The sequence below is a fragment of the Otolemur garnettii genome, unplaced genomic scaffold (genome assembly GCF_000181295.1).
Source record: "Otolemur garnettii isolate 467f Iridium unplaced genomic scaffold, OtoGar3 scaffold00011, whole genome shotgun sequence".
In the NCBI taxonomy this organism is placed as follows: Eukaryota; Metazoa; Chordata; class Mammalia; order Primates; family Galagidae; genus Otolemur; species Otolemur garnettii.
Window position 1 is genome coordinate 8,592,058 of NW_003852406.1, and position 20,847 is coordinate 8,612,904.

Genomic DNA, 20,847 nt, shown 5'->3' on the forward strand with positions numbered 1-20,847 from the left:
CATTGGGCCTACCGCAAAAAAACTCTTTATAGTAACACCACTCTCATGATACTTATGAAACTATTTTCTCTTCCCTCCGAGAATCAAGTTTCTTAAAAACAAAATCTTTTGAAAATTAGTCTTGTTGTTTGACTCTTTCTTCTAAGCAGATTATAGCTCCAGGACTGGCAGTGGTTATCATAATAGCTTACTTTAACCTCAAACTCCTGGGCTCAAGTGATTCTCCTACCTCAGACTCCTGAGTAGCTGGGACTGCGGGTGTGTACCAGTGTGCCTGGCCTGAAATTTTAAAATTTTCAGGCATTTGTAATTTTAATTATTTAAGAATTCATTTATAGCAACGCATGTCAAAATCAATTTCTACTTCGAAAATTTAACAAAACATTTCATCTTTTATTAAATTAATAGTTGAGGCAACTTGTATTTATGATACTCAGTAATACTTGATTTTTCAGCACCTAGAGGAAAGGCAAATTATGAGTTACCAGTTAACTTAAACTTTTAAATAAGAACGCTCTTCTGCCCTGTTCTTGGCTCTGAAGAGCACAAATCCTCACTTTTCTTCTACATAGCATGTTAATATATACTCAGGCACTTACCAAAGAACATTTATTTAGCTCTTTAAAATGCTGTAAGTCCCTCAAAGGTGAGTACAGATCCTACCCATCTATTGAATTTTCGCACTGATTGACTACTGGTTGCCTCCCAAATAGCAAGGTACTATTATCTCTAGAAGGTTATGGAACTCTTTTGATGGATGGCCACATGCTCTAGGAAATGAACTCCTTCCCCTAACTACAAAACACAAATCCAGAATCTAAGCTAAGTCATTGGTTTGGTTTTGTCCAGTAAACTAAGAGGCTGTGTGTGAGGAGGGCCTAACGGGAGTTTCTGCGATTTTTTTCCTCTCTGATAAAAAGCAATGAGAATTGCCTTTACTATCCTGCTTGAGATGTATGAGGGTAAAATATTTGAGCTGTGGCAGCCATATTGTGACCATAAGGTAACAGATGCTGAAAAGCAAAGCTGAAGATGATCAAACAGAAACACAGAAAAACAGAATCTGATTCTCGTAAACAATGAACCATTGAATGAAACTTCACATCTCCTGTCTCCAATATTGTTATTAAGCTAAAAAGTACTTATTAGATTAGGTTTTCAATTACTTGCAATCATAAGCACCTCAGGTGTTATACCCCCTAATTTCTTTTATTTTTTTTTTAAGAGTCTCACTTTGTTGCCCGTGGTAGGTAACTCTCACAGCAACCTCCAGCTCTTGGGCTTAGGCAATTCTCTTGCCTCAGCCTCCCCAGTAGCTGGGACCATAGGTGCCTGCCACAATGTCCGGCTATACCCCCTAATTTCTTGATGGTTCATCACAGACTATTGTTGCATTTGCCTGCTCTTGATTTTAAATACTGTGTGAATCTGAGATTTCTCTCCCTTCCACGTCATTGAGCACTGAGGATCCACACATGCTTATTTTTAAGTAATATCTAAGTAAGTTAACTTTTGTCTTCAGTGATTACTGACTTTCTTAGGATTAGTTTCATTTTCTTCAAGCGCTGTGGAATTTTGATTTGTAGGCTCAGCTCACGTGAAGTCTTCCTACTCTCCCTCCTTCCTAATCTCACTCTTCTTTCCTTTTGTAATTGTTTCCACTTGTCCAAATTCAGGGCCTCTGATGATGATGGGGGCTATCACAGATCTACAATCTATGTATGCACAGGTGAGTAGGCTGTTTGAGTCAAGACCTGCCTAAAACACAAGTTATAAACCCAGGCACTGGTTGTTGCTGCTTCTCAGCTTCAAGAGCGAGAAAACTCCATCCCAGACTTCAGTTTCATTACTTTGCAGGAGTTAAAATTTCTGACTGCTTCCAGACCTACAGCTCACTTTCTTCTTACTTACAAATTCAGTACACTTATTTTGTATTTCTGGTTCATGGAAATGCCTGTATTGCTTTAAAAATTTTCTCCATTGTCCATTCAAAAGCTCCAGAAAGATACTTATCTAAGTACTCCACAGGCTAACATTTTAAAGTGAACACCTGTGAAGAAGCAAAAGCTGGCTCCTTGGACGACAGAAATCTCTATGCCATACACCATATTCAGTGGTGATAAATATAGCAGAGTTCCAATGAATGAAATAAAATCTGTGTATTCTCCTGGATTAAAAGCAGAGAGCAAATTAGCAGCACTGTTCTGCCTTGCACTGATTTTTATCCCATCTCCAATTCATGACATCAAAAGAATGGTTTACAAAATGTGTTACCTATATAAAATATATATTCCATAAAAAACTTTAAGATCCAGTGAGTTTAATATAAAATGTTTTTAATTGTTTTTGAAAACATTTAAAAAACAATTTTTGAGCACTTTCAATAAAAAAAGAGAACTGAAATGCTACCGCAATATTCAACTACTGTAGTTTCAGCAGGTACAACAGACAACAAAACACTGGGGAAATCTGACTTTTTGCACTAAATGAAACATGAAACAGGGCTTGTTTTTGTCATTTATGGTGTAGTAAAGCACATTATAGTACAAGACTATTATATGAACCTCAGATGCACTGCACAAAAAACCACTTTCCTTCTTTTCAGTTCAAAAGTCAGTGCTTATTGCAATTATATGCAAAATTATTTACTTCATGAAGTCTTATCATGATAAACAGTATGCAAAATGTTTTAAACATCAAAACAATGAAAACAATCTAAGAAAAGAACATATTCAACAATAACTAAGCAGAATTAGTAAACATAAAAAAGTAAATAACTTGTGAATAACTATGCTTGCCTGGTTAACACCGAACCAGTTTCAAACAGCGAAGAAAAAAAAAGAGTGGTTACAGGAATACCTAGTACTGTACAAGATAAGTCAATAACACTCATGCACATTTTGTGATCATGTATTAACATGGTGAAGCAAACTAAACTTAATTCTTCCTGCTGTAATATTCTCATGTAAGAGAATAAGAAATAGAAATATCTCATTGAGATCAATGCACATTGCTACATAAGACAATTTTATCTGTCACTTTGATGACATTTTTGTCTTTTCATAATGAAACACATTTAAAAAGTTTAATCTGTGGACTGTATTGGTTGCATTTATCCTAAGAGATGTGCCTACCACAGGTTCAACAAATTTAGTGCAATATATGAACCCCAGAAAGTTTGCTGGACGAATTCAACCAAATTTAATGAGTTTGCTGCAATACTATACAGGGGGTTAAAAATCCTCCAATCCTTATATTTTTATCAAAAAAGATTTCCATTATTTTTATATTAGTAGGAAGCTAATAATGTAAACAAGGGATTAGAATGGCCTCAAAATCTCCTTTTCAGAGTATCTCATATAGAAAGGCTCTCATCATTTGTTAAATCACACAGTTTCCTTTGGGTATTGCATACTTTGGTGTGCAGTAGTGCTGTGTCTCAATGTACAGTGAAGAAAAAACTAGCGTCAAGAAAAAAATATCTAACAGATCATTAAATCAAGATAACAGCAAACACACACAAATGCCAGTAACTAGGACATATCGATATATAAACCTCTGAGCCAACTCTAGCACCATTTATTTATCAAAATATGTTTATACCCTACCTTGCAAATTTATTGAACAATGAAACCTTATTAAATTAAATCCTTCATCATATTTGTTAAATATTCATTGATTGTAATCTTCTGATTGGCTTAAAGGAAAGCTTAGTAGGTTCAAGGTAGCATAGCAAATGGTTTAATGTTAGCTTTAAAAACAATGGCAATTTTAAAATCTCTTTGAAAGTGATCTTGAAACTCACTTAAGTGGAGCTGTCAACTAGTGAACAGATTTGTGTCAACATGAAATTCATAAATAATTATTCATAAAACAAAACGGGAGCCATAGAGAGAAACATTTTAAAACAAATCCTGAGTGCTTCTTTTGCAATTGTGGTTATCACAATAAATAAATTAAGCAAGTAATAAAATGCTCCTCTTCTTCAAGTACTATTGACATCCCCTTTGTTTATCAGAGATATGAAGATTTGTGGCTTCAGACCTTAGGTGGTGAAACATTTTTTGTGTCATCTCCTTCCTGCTTATTTGTTTTTCAAAGAGATCCCATGATCAAACTGGATTACTATAGTCAGGAGGAGTAAAGGAGTCAGTCACTAACTTGAGAGGAAAACAACTGATTACTAAAGATTATAATGAAAAATTTCAAAGTAAATTTCACACAGAATTTTAATATGTGCATGCAGCCACTGTGACGAAACTGAGAAAATGCTTTTGTTTTCCTTCTATTCCCCTATCTCAACTAACAAATAATAAAACATAAAACATTTTTCTAACATGCTAGTATTTATTCTATTAAATTACAACGTCTGGAGTATTTCCTGTTCTTGTGTGTGTGTGCGTGCCTGTTGGTCTGTGTACGGTGTATGTGGTAGCTCTGTATTAAAATCAACATTTTAAAATAGGACTAATGCAAGGTCACAAATATAAATGGCTACTAGTTTTTCCTCTTAAAAATTTTAGTGCAGCTTTTGCTTTCCTTAAAGATATACTTAATTTTCCATTATTTTCTCCTATTTAAGCCCTTCATGGTGGGTGTAAATGGTACTGAAGCCCCAGGAAGTCCTACAGACTTTTCATCCTACAGTAGCTCTATACTTCAAGCCTAAATATTTATAATAACCTGAATATTATCCCTGTTTCAAGGAAGACCTTCTTGTCAACAGTTCACCTTAGCTATGATTTTATGTCTAATAAAAGATAATGCCAACAAAATAGCCTATACCTAAAATCAATGGTTTCTTCTAAATTCTGTGTATATCAACTGATGAATTAAAATGAACATATACAAAATAAAGATCTAGACTGCTCATGTAATAGCTGAATAGTCAATTGTTTACTAGCAAACAATGTGATTAAATGGGGGAACATTATAAAATTTAAAACCTAATATTTGTTCTTCTACAGCCTACTGTCTTCAGAAACTTGTTAAGAACTGAGGCAAGTCTAACCATTTCCTATTGAAGAAGGAACCACTTCTGCAGCAAACGCTTTTAAAATGTCACAATTAATAGTAAGTGTTTCTGCTGCGGGAGGCACTTCCATTAAGACAAATACAATACATATGTCTTTAGATACAGTGTGCTACATATTATAAAACACAATTTAACCCAACATTTCAACAGTAGGATGGTCCTTGCTTTCTATCCATTCAAAACCTGACGAAGTCATAGAGTTCATGGATTCACTGCAAATTTGTTGAAATAAAGGGTCATTCTTTAATTCTTCCAGTGTAGCTTCATCATCTTGGCCCTGCTGACGACCTGGATCAAACAGTAGATTTGGGTCTAAAGTGTTCAAATCATTGATGCTGCCTGAGAGCTCAGAAGACAACCTGATATCACTAGAGAAATCAGATGCAGTATTAGTGAGATCAGATGCTACCTGACCTACCAGCTGCTGGTTGGTTTGTAAGCTGTCTCCACTCAACAGGTCTTTAACAGTGCTATTGAAATCTAATTGTTGCTCTCCGATTTCTGATTGTGCTTGATTATCTCCAGGAGAAAAATTGATCTGATCGGTGCTGTTACTTTTGGTGAGGTAAGATGGTGTTTGGAATTCATAAACTGAAGTGCTGGAATCAATCATATTCTGTGGGTTGGCACTAGGAAAAATAGCAGAAGTTTCCAAAATCTGAGTGAGATTCATCCGGGCGGTGTAATTGGAGGGCAGGTTGTTCATTCCCAAACCTCTCACTGCATCATCATTGTCAGAATCAAGTTTACTCAACAAAACATTGGTTATTTTTTTACTGTTTGTTTGCTTCTGAAGAGCGTTCGGGAAGGCTGTCTGCATCATAACTGTCAAAGGAACTGACTGACTTCTTTGAGCTATGTTGTTGGCACATGCATCTGTGTGAACATTTGTGAAAACATGAACTTCCGGAGTTACTGGACTTCCAAAGGGGGTCACATTAGATCGTGGGATATTAGATACTGGATAGAGGGTGCTTCCACTAAGATTACGTTGGCGATGAACAGCAGGGCTCACGCTCCGGCATCTGAAGTTGCTGCTGGCAGATGAATTAGTTCCTTTGTTATCAAGAGGGGCAGGGACTGCAAAACCCTCCTGTTTGTTGGTGTTATTTACAGTGGCACCTTGCTGCTGCACAGGAGAGACAGGAGTCAAACGACCAAAATGAGTGTCATGATGTCTGGACTGAGACTGGTAAGACTGTCCAGGCACAGCAAAAGCATGAGGTTTCCTGAAACGGTCTTCCACTAGTTCCTGATAGCTTGGGAGAATGCCATGACCAGAAACTGAGGAATTACCAACCCCACTATACCCATTATTCATCCATTCAAGCTTGGTTTTGTCAGGGTGCGTGGCCATGGGTCTTTGCATCGGCTTCACAGGACTACTTGAGACAATGCTGGCATCATGATATGCCATACTGGAGCTTATTGGGGTGAATGCAAATGGATTCCTGCATTCAACAGGGCTGGGAGGGACACTACTGCTGCAGTTAGAATGTGGAGTACCGATGGGTGTATGCCGGCTACTTCCTAAAGCACTATCCACAGGTGTAGTCTGGGCTAGTCTGGAACAAGGGCTCTCCCGTGACAGACTCTGAGACCCAGCAATCATTTCAGAGGTCGGGGTTGGGGTTGGGGTTGGTGTTGGTGTAGGAGTGGGCGTGGGTGTGGGTGTGTGGATTGGAGTGCCGTTGCTGTGGATGGGATGATAGAAGTGGGTGCTAGAGGTGTGAGATGACATCGGAGCTCCTGGAGTAACTGACTGGTTCTGAAGAGTCATTCCCAAACAGTTACCATAAGAATGAGAATTATTCATTGACATCTGCTGCTCCATAAGCACCAGCTCTTCCACAATACTATCTTGTGTAAGTTCATCATCAAAAGGAAAGTAGCTTTCATTTGTCTGGGAAACAGAAGGCTCAAACTCTTTTAGTTCGGACTGCAGAGGTAACTGATCTGAAGAATGTGCTTGTATTTGATTCAAAGATGATTCTTGTATCTGGCTATGCAGCTGCTGGCTGTATGTTTCCTGCGGCATTCCTTCTAATTCCCAAACAGATTTCTCTAAGTCATTGATATCAGAGTGCTCAGGAATTGTCATAACACTGACATCTTGCTGTTGTTCACAGCTGGCAGATATAAACTCAGAATCCTTAGTGATTTGTTGCCATTCATTAGGATTAAAGCTGCCATCTGATTTGGAATCACTGTCCAGGAGAAAGACACTTCTTTCAAGTTTCACTTTTATATCTGGAGATGATGATGGTGTTGTTTGCTGTTCCAAAGCTGAATCACTGGTAATAAAAGCAGAAGAGTTTAAGGGCTGATTTGCCACCATGTGTGAATTGACATTTATTGACACCTTGCTAGGAATCTGAGCACCTGCGGTTGAACTTTCTGTTTTTCCTGAATGTGGAACCTTTTGGTCCTTCTTAACACTGCCTGGTTTCTGACCTTCTATACCTGCAGAAAGCTGTTCCACAATTGGTTTTTTTACAGGAGGCACCTGGGACTCTTGCAATGTAGAAGACAGTCGTTTTCTTGGACTTTTAGTGCATAATTTAGGATCTTTATTTATTGAGTCACCATTAGACGGTGAGTTGGTGCTGGTGAAAGTTAAGTTCTGAGTAGCAACTGAGAGAGTGATAGTGCTTTGATTATTGCCTGTTGACATGCCTGGCGGAATTTCATTACAGCGACTTTTACATTTGGTCCTCTGGTCACAGACCTTAGTTGCTTTTATTTCAGTGACACCTTCATTTGAAGGCTTCTGCACTACTCCGTCTGTATTACTTTTCGGACCCAGAAGGGCACTAGGTGTTGTTTGGGGAGCTTTGGCCCCATCAGAGTTCTCTTGGCACTGTACAGGATGCTCATCTGAGGAGATTTCAGGTTCCATTTTGACTTCCACAGCAGATGTTCCTCCAGTGCTGCTGGTTCGAGACCCAGGAGACTGAAGGGAAACGACAGAGCCATTCTTGATCTGTGGAATGCTCCTTAATTCTTCTGGTGTTCCTGTAGCACTGTTGACTGAGGCAGAATGTTTAAGAGGAGCATTATTGTTGCTGGGTGTGAGGGATATTGTTGTCATTTTCACCACATTTAGAGAACTCATGTGTGACGCAGGTACAACAGCAGTTTTGATGGGACTACTAGTAAAGAGGACAGTAGTTGGAGAGCGGATGGTGAGCGCACTGGTGTTGGCTGGTTTGGGTAGGATCTGAGGGTAACGGTGCCGGGCAGAACGATCCCCACCAGGACTGGCAGGAACGTTCTGAGGAGTCTTTGGTGCCTGTTTCACAGACTGCATATGCTGAGTGACCACTTGTACATTGAGGGGAAGAACTTTGCCGTCAGAAGAACTCATTGGACTTGGTGAAGTTACCAACTGCCTGGTCCGCTGGACCTGTTAGAAAACAAAGTCAGATTTAAAACGTCTAGGATAAAAACAGTTATTTGTGTATCTGTATGCTTTTAAGAACTTTATTAAAGATTAATGTTAAAAAAAAAAAAGCAGTTCCTATGTTAACAGAGAGTTCTTCTAGATCAGGTTCTTATATACAACCACACACAGAAATAACACAACAAATGCAACTGTAATGCAGTCTAGTTACAAAATACAATGATAAGAATACCAAGTCCCTCTTCACTTAACAAGTCTAATAACTTCACACTTGTGATGCACACTTGTCGAAACAGTGATTTAAGGAGGTTATAGGAAAAGGAGATAAACCCTTGAAGAAACGTACAACAATGAAGATGGCTCACTCACAGAGGAAACTGTCTTATAAGTGGGTCTACCTTGGACCTTGGTAATTAAGCCACCATGAATAAGGTCTCAAACAAAACTACTATCTATTCAAGTTTGCTCAATAGTAAATAATGTAGTTATTTCATATTTTAATGGCATGATGATAATGATGAAAGTAAGAATAAGAAAAACCAAACAGGCCAGGCATCTTGTCTCATGCCTGTAATCCTAGCACTCTGGGAGGCTGATGTGGGTAGATTGCTTGAGCTCAGGAGTTTGAGACCAGCCTGAGCAAGAACAAGACCCCATCTCTACTAAAAACAGAAAAATTAGCCAAGTGTGATGGTGCACGCCTGTAGCCTCAGCTACTTGAGAGGCTGAGGCAAGAGGATCCTTTGAGCCCAGGAATATGAGGTTGCTGTGAGTTAAGAAATGGCACTCCAGCCTGAGCAACATAAGTGAAACTTTGTCTCAAAAAAAAAAAAAGACCCCAGAACTTCAGCATGATGCATTCTCATTTTAAAAGTTCTTTCATCATAATCGCAGTAGTGTGAGATAGGAACGGAAGGGCCAACTAACCTCTATTTATAGGTAAGGAAACAAACTAGATAAGGGACCTGACAAAGGACCTATTATTATATCCAGTAAGCCACAGATAGGCCTATGTCAGAGTATTATTATCAATACACATTATAATTTTGCTCCATCTAAATGTAGAAAAAAAGAGTTTAAATAAAAAAAAGTTTACAAGTATACGATCTTGGCTCAGCCAGGGATGAAACAACTCTCAAAATGACTCATTCTTGCAGATAGCTCTGACTGGTTATGTGTATACTATATATGTCCCACATCTTTACATTTTTATGTACACTCATTTTATAACGTACTTTGTAATCAATAACATAAATCCTCAGTGAAAACAGACTAAAAGGGAATCTATCTGTGGTGGCAGAACCAGTTTAAGGCTGTGTCTAACACCTGCACTTGCCTCCTTCTCATCTGCCACTTTTAATTAAACAACTGATTTCCCACCATCCCAGCAAGGTCAAACACTATGTAACGAGATTACCGGAATAGGACTTGGGACAGCTGCCACAACGATGCCGATAGGCTGAGGAGAAAGGATTGCAGGGTTTCCATTAGGGAGGTTAGTCACTCCATTGGCTGTAGCGCCTTCTGATTTTTTTGCTGAGGATTCTCCAGGCAAAGGGGATTGTAGTTTCTGTTCTTGCTGCTTCTTTTGGATCTTCCGCTGCAACTGCTGCTTAGCATCAATAGGAGATGGCAGGGTCTTCACCTGAGGCTGAAAGGAATTACTTTCAGCTGTAGGTATAAAAGCAGAAGGCTGGGTAATTCCTTTAATTCCTGAAAATAAACAGAAAGGAAAGCTAAAATAAATCCTCTCCTTTACAGAGAGCAGTTACAACTCAGTTTCTTTGAATATGCAGCCATCTACTGGGCACAACAACCAACACGCAAATTTTACCTCCAAATTTCTTTATAAAGCTTAAGTATTACACCAATTTGCAAATATGTCAATATGGCGTCTACCGTCACTTAAAAATATGGTTCAACTCAGGTGAGCATTTCAGTTAAATGGATAACAGATTATTTTGAAAAGAGTAGGTGTATCATAAACGTGCAGAAGCTATGATAAATGTCAAGATAGAATTTTTACATTTTATCAGATGTCAGCAAATCCTTTCCCTTCTCTAATTAGAAAGAAATTCATGCATTTGCATAACTATAATATTCAGCCCAAAAGGGGCACTCAATAAATTTTGCTGAAACCACTCCGTATCTTAGAAAAAAATTCTATAGGGAAAACAAGCTTTTACTTCTATCAGAAATTCATAAAAGCAGATATCATTTTAATTGCTACTATACAATTATTTAAGTATGATCTAGAGGAAATTTAGAAGCAAAATTTCTCAATAAGATTAAGGTTAAGATATTCCAAAAAGTGTGGCTAAGAAATGTTTTTAAAACAGTACTATGATAAAAACTGAAAAACAAAATGATAAAATAAGCAAAATACGCAAATAAATTTTAAAAATTGATTAGGCAATAAAGTTTTTTTTAAAATCTCACTTCACATTTACAGTGTGGCATTAAAAACATTAGTGAAGAGAAGAAAGGGGAGGAAAATACTACCCTGCTGGTATACATTGCCCTTCTCCACCCCACCTCTGTTTTTCATCATTCTAGTTAACAGCAACAACTTGGCGTGCGTGGTGGTAGGGTGAGCAGGAAAGAGAGAAAGAGACTATAACTCTTTCCCCACAGTCACTCCTTAATAATTCCTCATCTTTTGTCACTCCCCCCCCTTTAAAGTCACTGAAGTACTAGTTTTCCTCTCAAATCCAGCTCCGACTGTACTGGTCCCTCCTGACCCCCAGCTTGGGTCTGGATTCTCAGCACCTGCACCCTGGCACGCCTCTGCGATGGCTCACAGCACAGCTCTGCTGTCTCCTCCCTCCTGCCAGAGTTTCTAGACAGGAATGAGTTCCAGACAGCTGACTTATAAAAGGACATTTGTAACACAACCTGTTCTTAATATGGAGTCTATATTTATAAAGAAAAAAATTCATCTTCAAAGGATGAAAATTAATCTACTACCCAGAATATTTTTTGAAAAATGTAGTCAGGGCAGAGAACAAAATTCCAACAAAGATTCTAAAAATGTTTTGAGTAATGATACAATTGGTAAAGTATTTAGCCTCCAGGCTAATTGCTTCAAAAAAGGAAAACACCTGATTAAATGTATTTTTTAGTACTTTTGTTAAAACAAATCCACACTTTTTATTTACACTTATCTTATAAAAAATTCATTCATTCAGTTCATTCAATATTTCTTTCAGTCAGACTTTGTCAATGATAATGAAAAATAAGAAAGACAGGGATGTTTCTTTTCCCTATCATGCCTTCTAAGTCCTCAACCTTTTGAAGAACTAACTCTTCTAAGTGGCAGTAGGAACAGGCAAAAGAACAGAGAAAGTTGAAAGGTCCATACTTTTTAAAGCTCACTTTGTCAGAAGATAAGAAGACAGTACATGATATCAATTGAGTTAAACTGGGCATTGGAAACAGACAAATCAGGATGCAAATCATGGTCCCTCTATTTATCTGCCCATAGACAAGTTACTTAACCAGTTGGAGTCTGCTTCCTGACAGAATAAATAACACCTACATCACAGGACTCTTAGGGGGCATTAAATGAGGTAACATATGTGAGCAGTCTAGCGGGCCTGCTTGTAAATATAATGAACAGATTTAGGTCATATAGTTTATATGTAGACAGAAAAAAATCACAACTAGCTCTCGTTAAAAGACTATTTTTCTTTTTGAGATGGAGTCTCAAGTGGCCATAAAATGAGAAGAAAGATTAACACACACACACACACACACACACACACACACTTAAAGCTTCTCATAAATGTAAACTGAAAGAAAATTGGTTTATTGTTAAAATGCACAAATTGAGATATTTTGAAAAAGTAAAATTAAGTAAGAGACTGTAATTCTGGCTGGGATATATCTATTGTAGATTTACAAATATTTAGATTTAGGCTGAACACAGTGGCCTGATCCCTGCAATTCTAGCACTTTAGAGGTTGAGGTAGGAGGCTCCTTGAGGCAGAAATTTTAGAACAGCCTGGGCAATATAGTGACACCCTATCTCTACAAAGAGTACAAAAATTAGCTGGGCACAGTAGTTCCTGTAGTACCAGCTGCTCCAGAGGTGAGGCAGGAGGATGCCTTGAGCCCAGGAATTTGAGGTGAGCTATGATGACGCCATTGTTTTGTTACTAGATGACAGAGTGAGAATCTGTCTCAAAACTAAAACAAACGAACAAACCCCCAAAGTACAATAATCTATTCATTCTTCCTTAAGTTTAAGAGCAAAATAAGATATTTTAAAAATTTCAACAGGGGCAGTGCCTGTGGCTCAGTGAGTAGGGCGCCAGCCCCGTATACTGAAGGTGGTGGGTTCAAACCTGGCCCTGGCCAAACTGCAACAAAAAAATAGCTGGGCGTTGTGGGGGGTGCCTGTAGTCCTAAGCCTAAGAGCTGGAGGTTGCTGTGAGCTGTGATGCTACAGCACTCTATTGAGGGTGACAGAGTGAGACTCTGTCTCTAAAACAAACAAACGAACAAACAAAAAAATCATCAGAACTGATACTTTACACAGCTATTAACTTACAAAGAAGTTTTTTATTCCAAAACAGTGTCAATTCCAAAAGTTTCTCCTTTAATGAAAATACTGATTTGAATGTATATTAAAAAAAAATCACTCTACAGTAATGCTTCCTACAGGTTAGTTTTCTTGAGACCAAGTTATCACTCAAATTTTATATTTAAATATTAGTTTTTTATAAAGGAGTCTAGCAAATAAAAAATAACTTAATCTTATTATTTTACTTCTGATATTTATTAATTTTGACACATATATACACATTCTTAAAATTTAAAAATAGCAATGAAAAAATAAAATATCAGCTGGGGAATCTATAGTTTAATGTCCCAGCAAAGCAATATACAAAAATATAGCATGAAGCTTTATAATAAAAGGCTTATTATTTTATTGGCTCGACAAACATATCTGAATGTAGTGTTAAGTGGAGTAAGAGGGAACTCATACACATACTAAAAAGATGAAGTTCTTTGGTCAAACTCTATTGTTAGCAACCCTAAATACACTGATACCTCTATTAGTTTTAGCTTATTAATAATTTAGTACCTGCTGGTGCTGCTGCCATTACAGTTAGAGCTGCCATTGACTTGGTGCCTATATAGTGACTTTTTACAAGGAAGCGGGCTAATTCCAAGACTGTGTCAAATGGTTGGCTTAACACTTTCTGGGCCCACTCACACACCAGACGGCAAGCAGAAGAGATAACTTCCTCATCAATATTTTGAAGCTGCCCAGAAGGTTCAGCTCCTTCCAACTAAACAAAGAAAAAAGGAAAAGTTAACTTTTAAAAAATCAGAGAAATTACATTGAAGTACATTCAAGATATGTATTCTTCATTAGGAGATACGATCTAAACCTGTTGAGTCAAAGCAGTATGAACGGACCTGCTGGCAGATATGTAAGAGCTTTAACAGAAAGACTCACACTCACCAGGGCACAGCAGTCAGCAGTATTGTGGATAACATTTTAAGTGGCTGTTAAACATATGTGAAGACTGACAGATCTTTTGAATCTTTTAAAAAACCTTTTCTAAATTTAATAAAACAAACTATGTTAGTAGACATACTTTTTCTTCAAAATTTCATATTCTACATATTATCCTATGACTTAACTTTTTCCCTGACTATACATACACATACACATTCACATATAGTGGATGTATATCATGGACACATCTAAAATTCAGTTACTTTAGATCTCTGTTTCCCCAAATTTCATGTTGATGTAGGTCACATATGCTAATATTTTTTAGCCACTTTGGGGTTTTGTCCTCATTTACTTTTGTCCCTGGTCTTATCCAAATAAGACTTTGCAGATGGATTTCAATGTTGATATAAAGGTATAATTCTACTTTTTAAAAAGAAAAGGCAAAATTCTTACCCCATCTCCAGTTTTGTGAAAGTCAAGGTTGGGCAGTGTTGGCATATGAACAAAAGCTTTTTTTCTTAGTCCACTGTAGCAATATGTAATAAATAGTTAAGGTGTAAAGTATTCTAAATCAATGACCTGCACATACACTTGAGAATAAAATCAGCCTGAGATAACATCTACTTTCTGAATTCTTCAGTAAGAAAAATTTTAATATTTGAAACGTGAGACACTTCTACCCTTTTGAAACTAGAATAGTCCTTGTAGAATGTTAAAGATTACTGTCTTAAATGAAATGATTCTCATCTGTTATAAGTTTTATGAATAAATGTTCCTAATATGCTGTGCCAGCCACCAGTAACAAACAGGTCAGAAGGAAAGGAATAGCCAGATGGAAACCTGGCACAGAGAAGGGAAACTTTAGCCCAAGGCACTGAGACAAAAACAACTCTTAAAGAGTGTCACAAGGGCTTTAACCTTTTCACTTCTCTTTTTCCACTGAAACACACAGGATTATCACCTGTAACATGCCAAAAACACATCAAGACATTTTTGTTCAGATTCAGAAAACAAGGACAGGTCATGCAACAAGGAGTTAGAGAACACCTGGAACCAATTTAGAAAAGCTGCCTTCTTCTTTCCCCATCCTCTCATCTCCTCCATTGAAGCTAATTTTATACTTTGAAAAAGTGGCCAAAAAATTAAGCAGGGAGAAAATGAGTGCACTTCTTCTTTTTTTTTTTTAAAGACAGGAGCCTCAAGCTGTCCCCCCTGGGCAGAGTGCTGTGGCATCTCAGCTTACAGCAACTTCCAACTCCTGGGCTCAAGCGAGTCTCCTGCCTCCACCTCCCAAGTAGCTGGGACCACAGGTGCCCGCCACAACGCCCGGCTATTTTTTTTTTGTTGCAGCCGTCATTGTTGTTTGGCAGGCCTGGGCTGGGGATTCAAACCCGCCACCTTGGATGTACATGGCTGGCGCCTTAGCCACTTGAGCCACAGGTGCCGAGCCTGCACTTCTAGTAAGATACAGAGACCCTCTACTTTGCAATCTATTTTCGAAGAGTAGAAAGAGCTTCAATAAATTTTTAATTTTGTTTACTTCTGTTTGCTCCTGTTTCTCCATCACAAGACAGACCTTTTCTATGCCTTGGCTTTAATTTTAATGCAGGCTTTAAATGGCTGGCTGAAAAAAACTTTAAAGCAAACACTAATCTTTCAGTGTGAGTTTTACGATATATTTTTTTGAATGCTTTTTTAAATTTTTGCCAAAGGTATCTCCTATGTTTCTAAATTAGTAGAAGGAAAGAAGATAAGCTAACTTCTTTCTCCACTTTTATCATCATAATTTAAAACTGCTGAACATATGGTAAGACTCAATAATTCTTACCATTAAAGCAAAGAATATCTAAACATTAATAACACTCTCCAGTGACAGAGTAAGGTAGAATCTATCAAATCCTAATACAAAAATAAGCTATGATTTGCTATTTATCTTAGAGTTTGATAAAAAGCTAGGAAAATAACATTTGCAATTATTCTACTAAGTACTTTTGAGTTGCTTATATTTGTTGAATTAAACAGAGATTACTAAAACCATTTTGGCAAAGGATATTTAGATTTGCCTCTCGTGCCCAAACGACGTGCCTTCATGTTTGGAAAGACATTTTTCATAATCTTCCCAAAATCAGCAGCACTTAATGGATGGTAACCAAGATTGTCACAATAGCTCCTGCAAAAGAAGGACAGACCAATTTAGCAACGTCAGAATTACATACCATGGTGCTACTTCAACACAATTTAATCCCTCTGAAAAAGCAAAGCAAAGGATCTTTTAAATTATTTACCATAATCTGTATGATTATCATTCTTTGGAGAAGTGTGTTAACTCAGGTTTAGTTGGTTTCATCCTCAGGGTATATAGTAATGCTTTGCATTAGCATTCTAGAAACTTGCAGGAGGATAATAATGTTGGTGCAAAGTTTTCCAACTATAATCTGAAATGAGTATATCCAGCTCAACCAGCAGGGTTATATTTTTCCATATACATATTTATCAGTCTTACATACTGGGATAATTTCTCATGTACACATTATGCACATCAGACATTGAAGATAATACTAATAGATAGTGCAGAATTTAGAAACATGATATATTAGAACTAAAGGAACCTTAGGAATCATCTACACCAGTACTCTCACTTTACCTATAAGGATAAAAGCCAAGGCACAGAGAAAGGTTCCAAAGGTCCCCATGTCCTCCTTCCTCCACCTCCCAGTACCCCTAGTATTGCCAGGAAAAAAAAAGTAGCTTTGTAAGATAGTAACTTCAAGTGGGATCAGGAGATAAGCCAAGTCTTAACTACTCCTGGAATCAAATGTTTTTCTTTAGAGCTGCCAGTCACAGGTAAAATGCCAATTCTCTACCAGTTCAGAAAGACCAAGGCTGTATCTTCTTCTGCCTGCCAAGGCCTTTCTCATAATTGTTGGCCTTTGGGAAAACCACTGCCTGGGAAAGAAGAGGAATTCTTTATCTCCTCCTATTATCTCTCGGGATAGCTTCCTGATGAAGTCATGTGCTGGAAAGCCCACGACAGAAATTTAGGACAAAGAGGGGAAAACAAGTGGAGCCATGGTGGGCAGGATGTAATGGAAACCAGAAATTGGGTCCTTGTAGACTACTGAATATCCTGACAAAATTCCTGGAGTGACCTGTGCTCCAGAAGAGACTTGGGAGGAGGCAGAGACCCCTGGGAGACTTAACACAGAATATGGGGGTATTCTGGAGACAGTGGCATTTGTCTGGGCTGTCCCTTCCTTATCCCCACAGTGAATCCCACAGGGGACATTAGAGGGGGAAGAGCTGTCCAGCAACACATCCAACAACGCTAAAGAGCAAGGAGAAGGAAAAGTTAACTACCATGTACTGAAAATTTCCTGTATGAGAAGTATTAGCTATCTCTTAGTACACTGAGACTAAACGGGTTTGAGGGGTTCAGGGGTCAAGCTATGAATGGAAGGGGTGATTATTTTTGGGTTTTGACAATGGAAATGAGTTGCATCAAACTGTAACAATTTCAGTAGCAAGTTAAACCAGTCATCTTTATGGTTCAAAACAGCACAGAAAGAGAATGAGTAAAATGAGGTGAGACTTGATACATTGGTTCCTCTGCTAGGAACATTACTTTCCTTATCCTTCAAGTCTCTGCTTAAATTTTATGATTTCGAAAAGGTTGTTTCTGACTACCCTACCTAAAACAGTGCCCTCCTGCCATGCCCTCATCATATTACCAACATATTCTTGTTTCTTTATTTCTCATGATTTATAGTTGTTTGTCCATTACACTAAGTTCCACCACGGTAACCACTATATCTAACAGGTGTACTAGTATAATCTTAGCACCAGGAACACAGTTTATAAGTAACAATAAGCCCACATATATGTCATATTTAAAACTACAAGAAAATTTAAAGAAACATATAAAAAGACTTTTACAACAGCAAAAAATAAACACTGCCCAGTGGACCTAAAATTAATGGGCTCCGCGAGTGTAGCTCAGTGAGTAGGGCATGGACCACATACACCAAGGCTGGTGGTTTTGAGCCCAGCCCAGGCCTGCTAAACGACAATGACAACTGCAACCAAAAAAATAGCTGGGTGTTGTGGTGGGCACCTGTAGTCCCAGCTACTTGGGAGGTTGAGGCAAGAAGATCTCTTAAGCCGGAGAGTTTGAGATTGCTCCAAGCTGTGACGCCATAGTGACAAAAAACAAAACAAAACAAAAAACCTGAAATTAAATCAAGAAACACAGGCTAATGAGGCTTGTGAGAGATAACATATACATTCTACTTCCCTTTGTGATGCAGATTTCGATTTTCTTTTTTCATTACCTTAGTACACTAAAAGTTTTTACCTTGGTAGAAGGGGTAGAGGAAAGGTTGGCAAAAGGAATAATGTTAAGTATTGTGGACCTAAAGGAAGTTAGGCAAAATTAATATAGAGTTTATTTGGGCTAAGGCTGAGGACTGCAGGCAGGCAAAACCTGAGAAGTGTTTCAGAAAACAGACAGACTCAAGTTTTTTAAAAAAGGATGAATTAGGAGAGGAGGCAATTACAAAAGCTGTCAGGAATTCTCACAAGTTTTCAGAAATAGCACTGATTACTGATTGGCTATACACAGCTAGAAGAAAACTGGTTATGATTCAAAGTTTTATACTTTGACATGTCAAAAAGAAAATAAAGAGAGCTTCAATATAAAAACAACAATAACAGTACCCAGAGTAGGTCCTTGATTTAATTTTGTGAAATCTTAGTATTGGAAATAAATTCAGAAGTTGCAAAGTTCAACTTCCAGCCAGATGTAGAAATGGTCATTCTCCTAAATGGTGGGTTACCTCAACATGAACATTTCCCTTATGAGGAGGATGCTTTACTGTGCAGTGGCCTATTTCTTTTCAGTGGTTCTAATTTTTAAAGAAAAAGAATTCCTTCATTAAAGCCCTTTTTGCACTGGGAATATCTAGATATTCAATGATTCTTGTTTTTTAAAAATCTACTTTTAATTTTTTAATGATTTTTGAAAACTTATTTATAGAGTATCTCTTCATAAATTTAAAACCAGTGCTATATAACAAACCACAGGTTATTTTAGGCCATGTGGAGATCTTGGTTAGTTTAGGTCTCATTTGCCTGCTTCATAACTTTAACTGCAGGTTGATCAAGCAAGATATGGTGTCAATTAACACCTAACTCAGCGTTGGATTATATTTATAAGGGTGAGGAATAGAGAATGTTCTGTTCACAGGTTAACTAACACTCTAATGTTGTTCTTAAAATGAGATCATTTATTTTTTTCTCTTACTCTTTATTTAAAATTATGTTTTTAAGACTGAAATTAAGCCTAATATTCAACATGATTACAAACACATCACTCAAAATTCATGGTAGCAATTCAATCTTTAATGTTTATCCATACTATTTATAAATTAATTATGTTAATAAGTTAAAGTTTTAAACTGTTTAATGGCACAAAAGTATAAATAAAAAATCATAAAAGCCTGGTGGCAAAATAATATACCTAAAATACCTAACTGAATTTGACATTTTTGAGCACTTTGTGCCACCTTGTTTAATCCTCCCAACGACATTCAGACAGGCGTTTTCATTAAACTCATTTTACAGACTGTACAGAGAGGGCATCTGGAAATGATCTGGTCTAATCCAGTGGTTCTCAACCTTCCTAATGCTGCAATGTATTTTCACTGTTAAAAAGGGGTCAAGACCCACAGGTTGAGAACCACTGGTCTAGTCTAATCCACTTATCTTACAGATGAAGCACTTTTATTGCTAATTGACTATAAACATAGTGAATGGAATGCAACCAAGAGTACACTGTAACACTTTTGTAATATTTATCAGAAGGAAATTTTATTAAGAACTATCAATATTCTATTAAAAGTCCTCTTCTTACTTAGATCCCACACTACTATTTTCGTGAGTCTTAGCATTCATGCATTATAAATGACAATAAAGAACATGGGAATAATTGAGGGAGGTACCAAACACAAAGTAGAATTCCAGTCCCTTTAAAGTATTAATCAAACAATACATTTGTTAGGTAATATGGAAGACAGATAATGTAAAAGTAATATGGTCAAATATCTAATTAGCTTGAGTCTTAGAAAGTAAACATTTGTTGAAATTCTCTATATTTTTAAGTTTCAGAATAGATTCTGAAACTCTGCAGAGAAAACTCTTTGAAAGTACTTAAACTTGGCGGTCAAGAAATTTGTCTTTTTTGTATTGTTCCCTATTCTGGGCAGAACAGTGCTACACAGCTGAGACTGAGGCATGTCTAAAGCCCATTAGGCTCTGGCATTTGGCAATGAACACTAGAGACTACTGTAGAAGTGCATGGTGTAATGGATGTGATGGTTTGGTGTCCCAGAGGATAGCATGACTGTAGAAGACTGAATAAATCTGTGGGTTAGTTATGGTACTGATTATCTTCTAGTATAGGCCCTGTTGAGAGATCTAGAGTTAACAGTAGTACTATTAATCAAGCTTAGACTAAGATATTGTATTACCTTTGAAATTCACTTGATACTACTTATTTTTGTGGTAAGTATATAATGAACACTGTATCTGAAAGTTTACTTTGCTTCAAGTTAACAGAATTAATTTAAAGAGTTAAACTATCATGTATATAAAAAAAAAAAGATCAAGTATGATCCTCGTAACCAGAACTTGCCTTTCCTCCCATTACTATGGTTAGTACTCCTACAAAAAAGATTCAGTGAATCATGAGTGACAGGTTAAGTACCTGTTAAAGTTTATAAAGTTTATAAATTAATAAAAGACCATAAACATTAAGAATAGTCCAATTCATAATTGCCAGGTCATGGAAGAAGCCCAAGTGCCCATTGATCCACGAATGGATCAACAAACTGTGGTATATGTACACCATGGAATACTATGCAGCCATTAAGAAGGATGGAGACT

General features: G+C 37.3%; 1 protein-coding gene across 1 annotated transcript in view; it reads right to left on the reverse strand.

Annotated features, from left to right (window-relative positions):
- Positions 1 to 2,319: 2,319 nt before the first annotated feature.
- Positions 2,320 to 20,847, reverse strand: part of RFX7 (regulatory factor X7) — a 142,946-nt gene continuing 124,418 nt past the window's right edge. The window contains exons 5-9 of the mRNA XM_003784374.2: positions 15,962 to 16,078; positions 14,362 to 14,446; positions 13,528 to 13,735; positions 9,856 to 10,151; positions 2,320 to 8,441 (exon numbers count right to left, since the gene is read on the reverse strand). Of these exons, the coding sequence (XP_003784422.1) occupies positions 5,166 to 8,441; positions 9,856 to 10,151; positions 13,528 to 13,735; positions 14,362 to 14,446; positions 15,962 to 16,078 (3,982 nt within the window). The 3' untranslated portion in view covers positions 2,320 to 5,165. The remainder of the gene's footprint in view (positions 8,442 to 9,855; positions 10,152 to 13,527; positions 13,736 to 14,361; positions 14,447 to 15,961; positions 16,079 to 20,847) is intronic.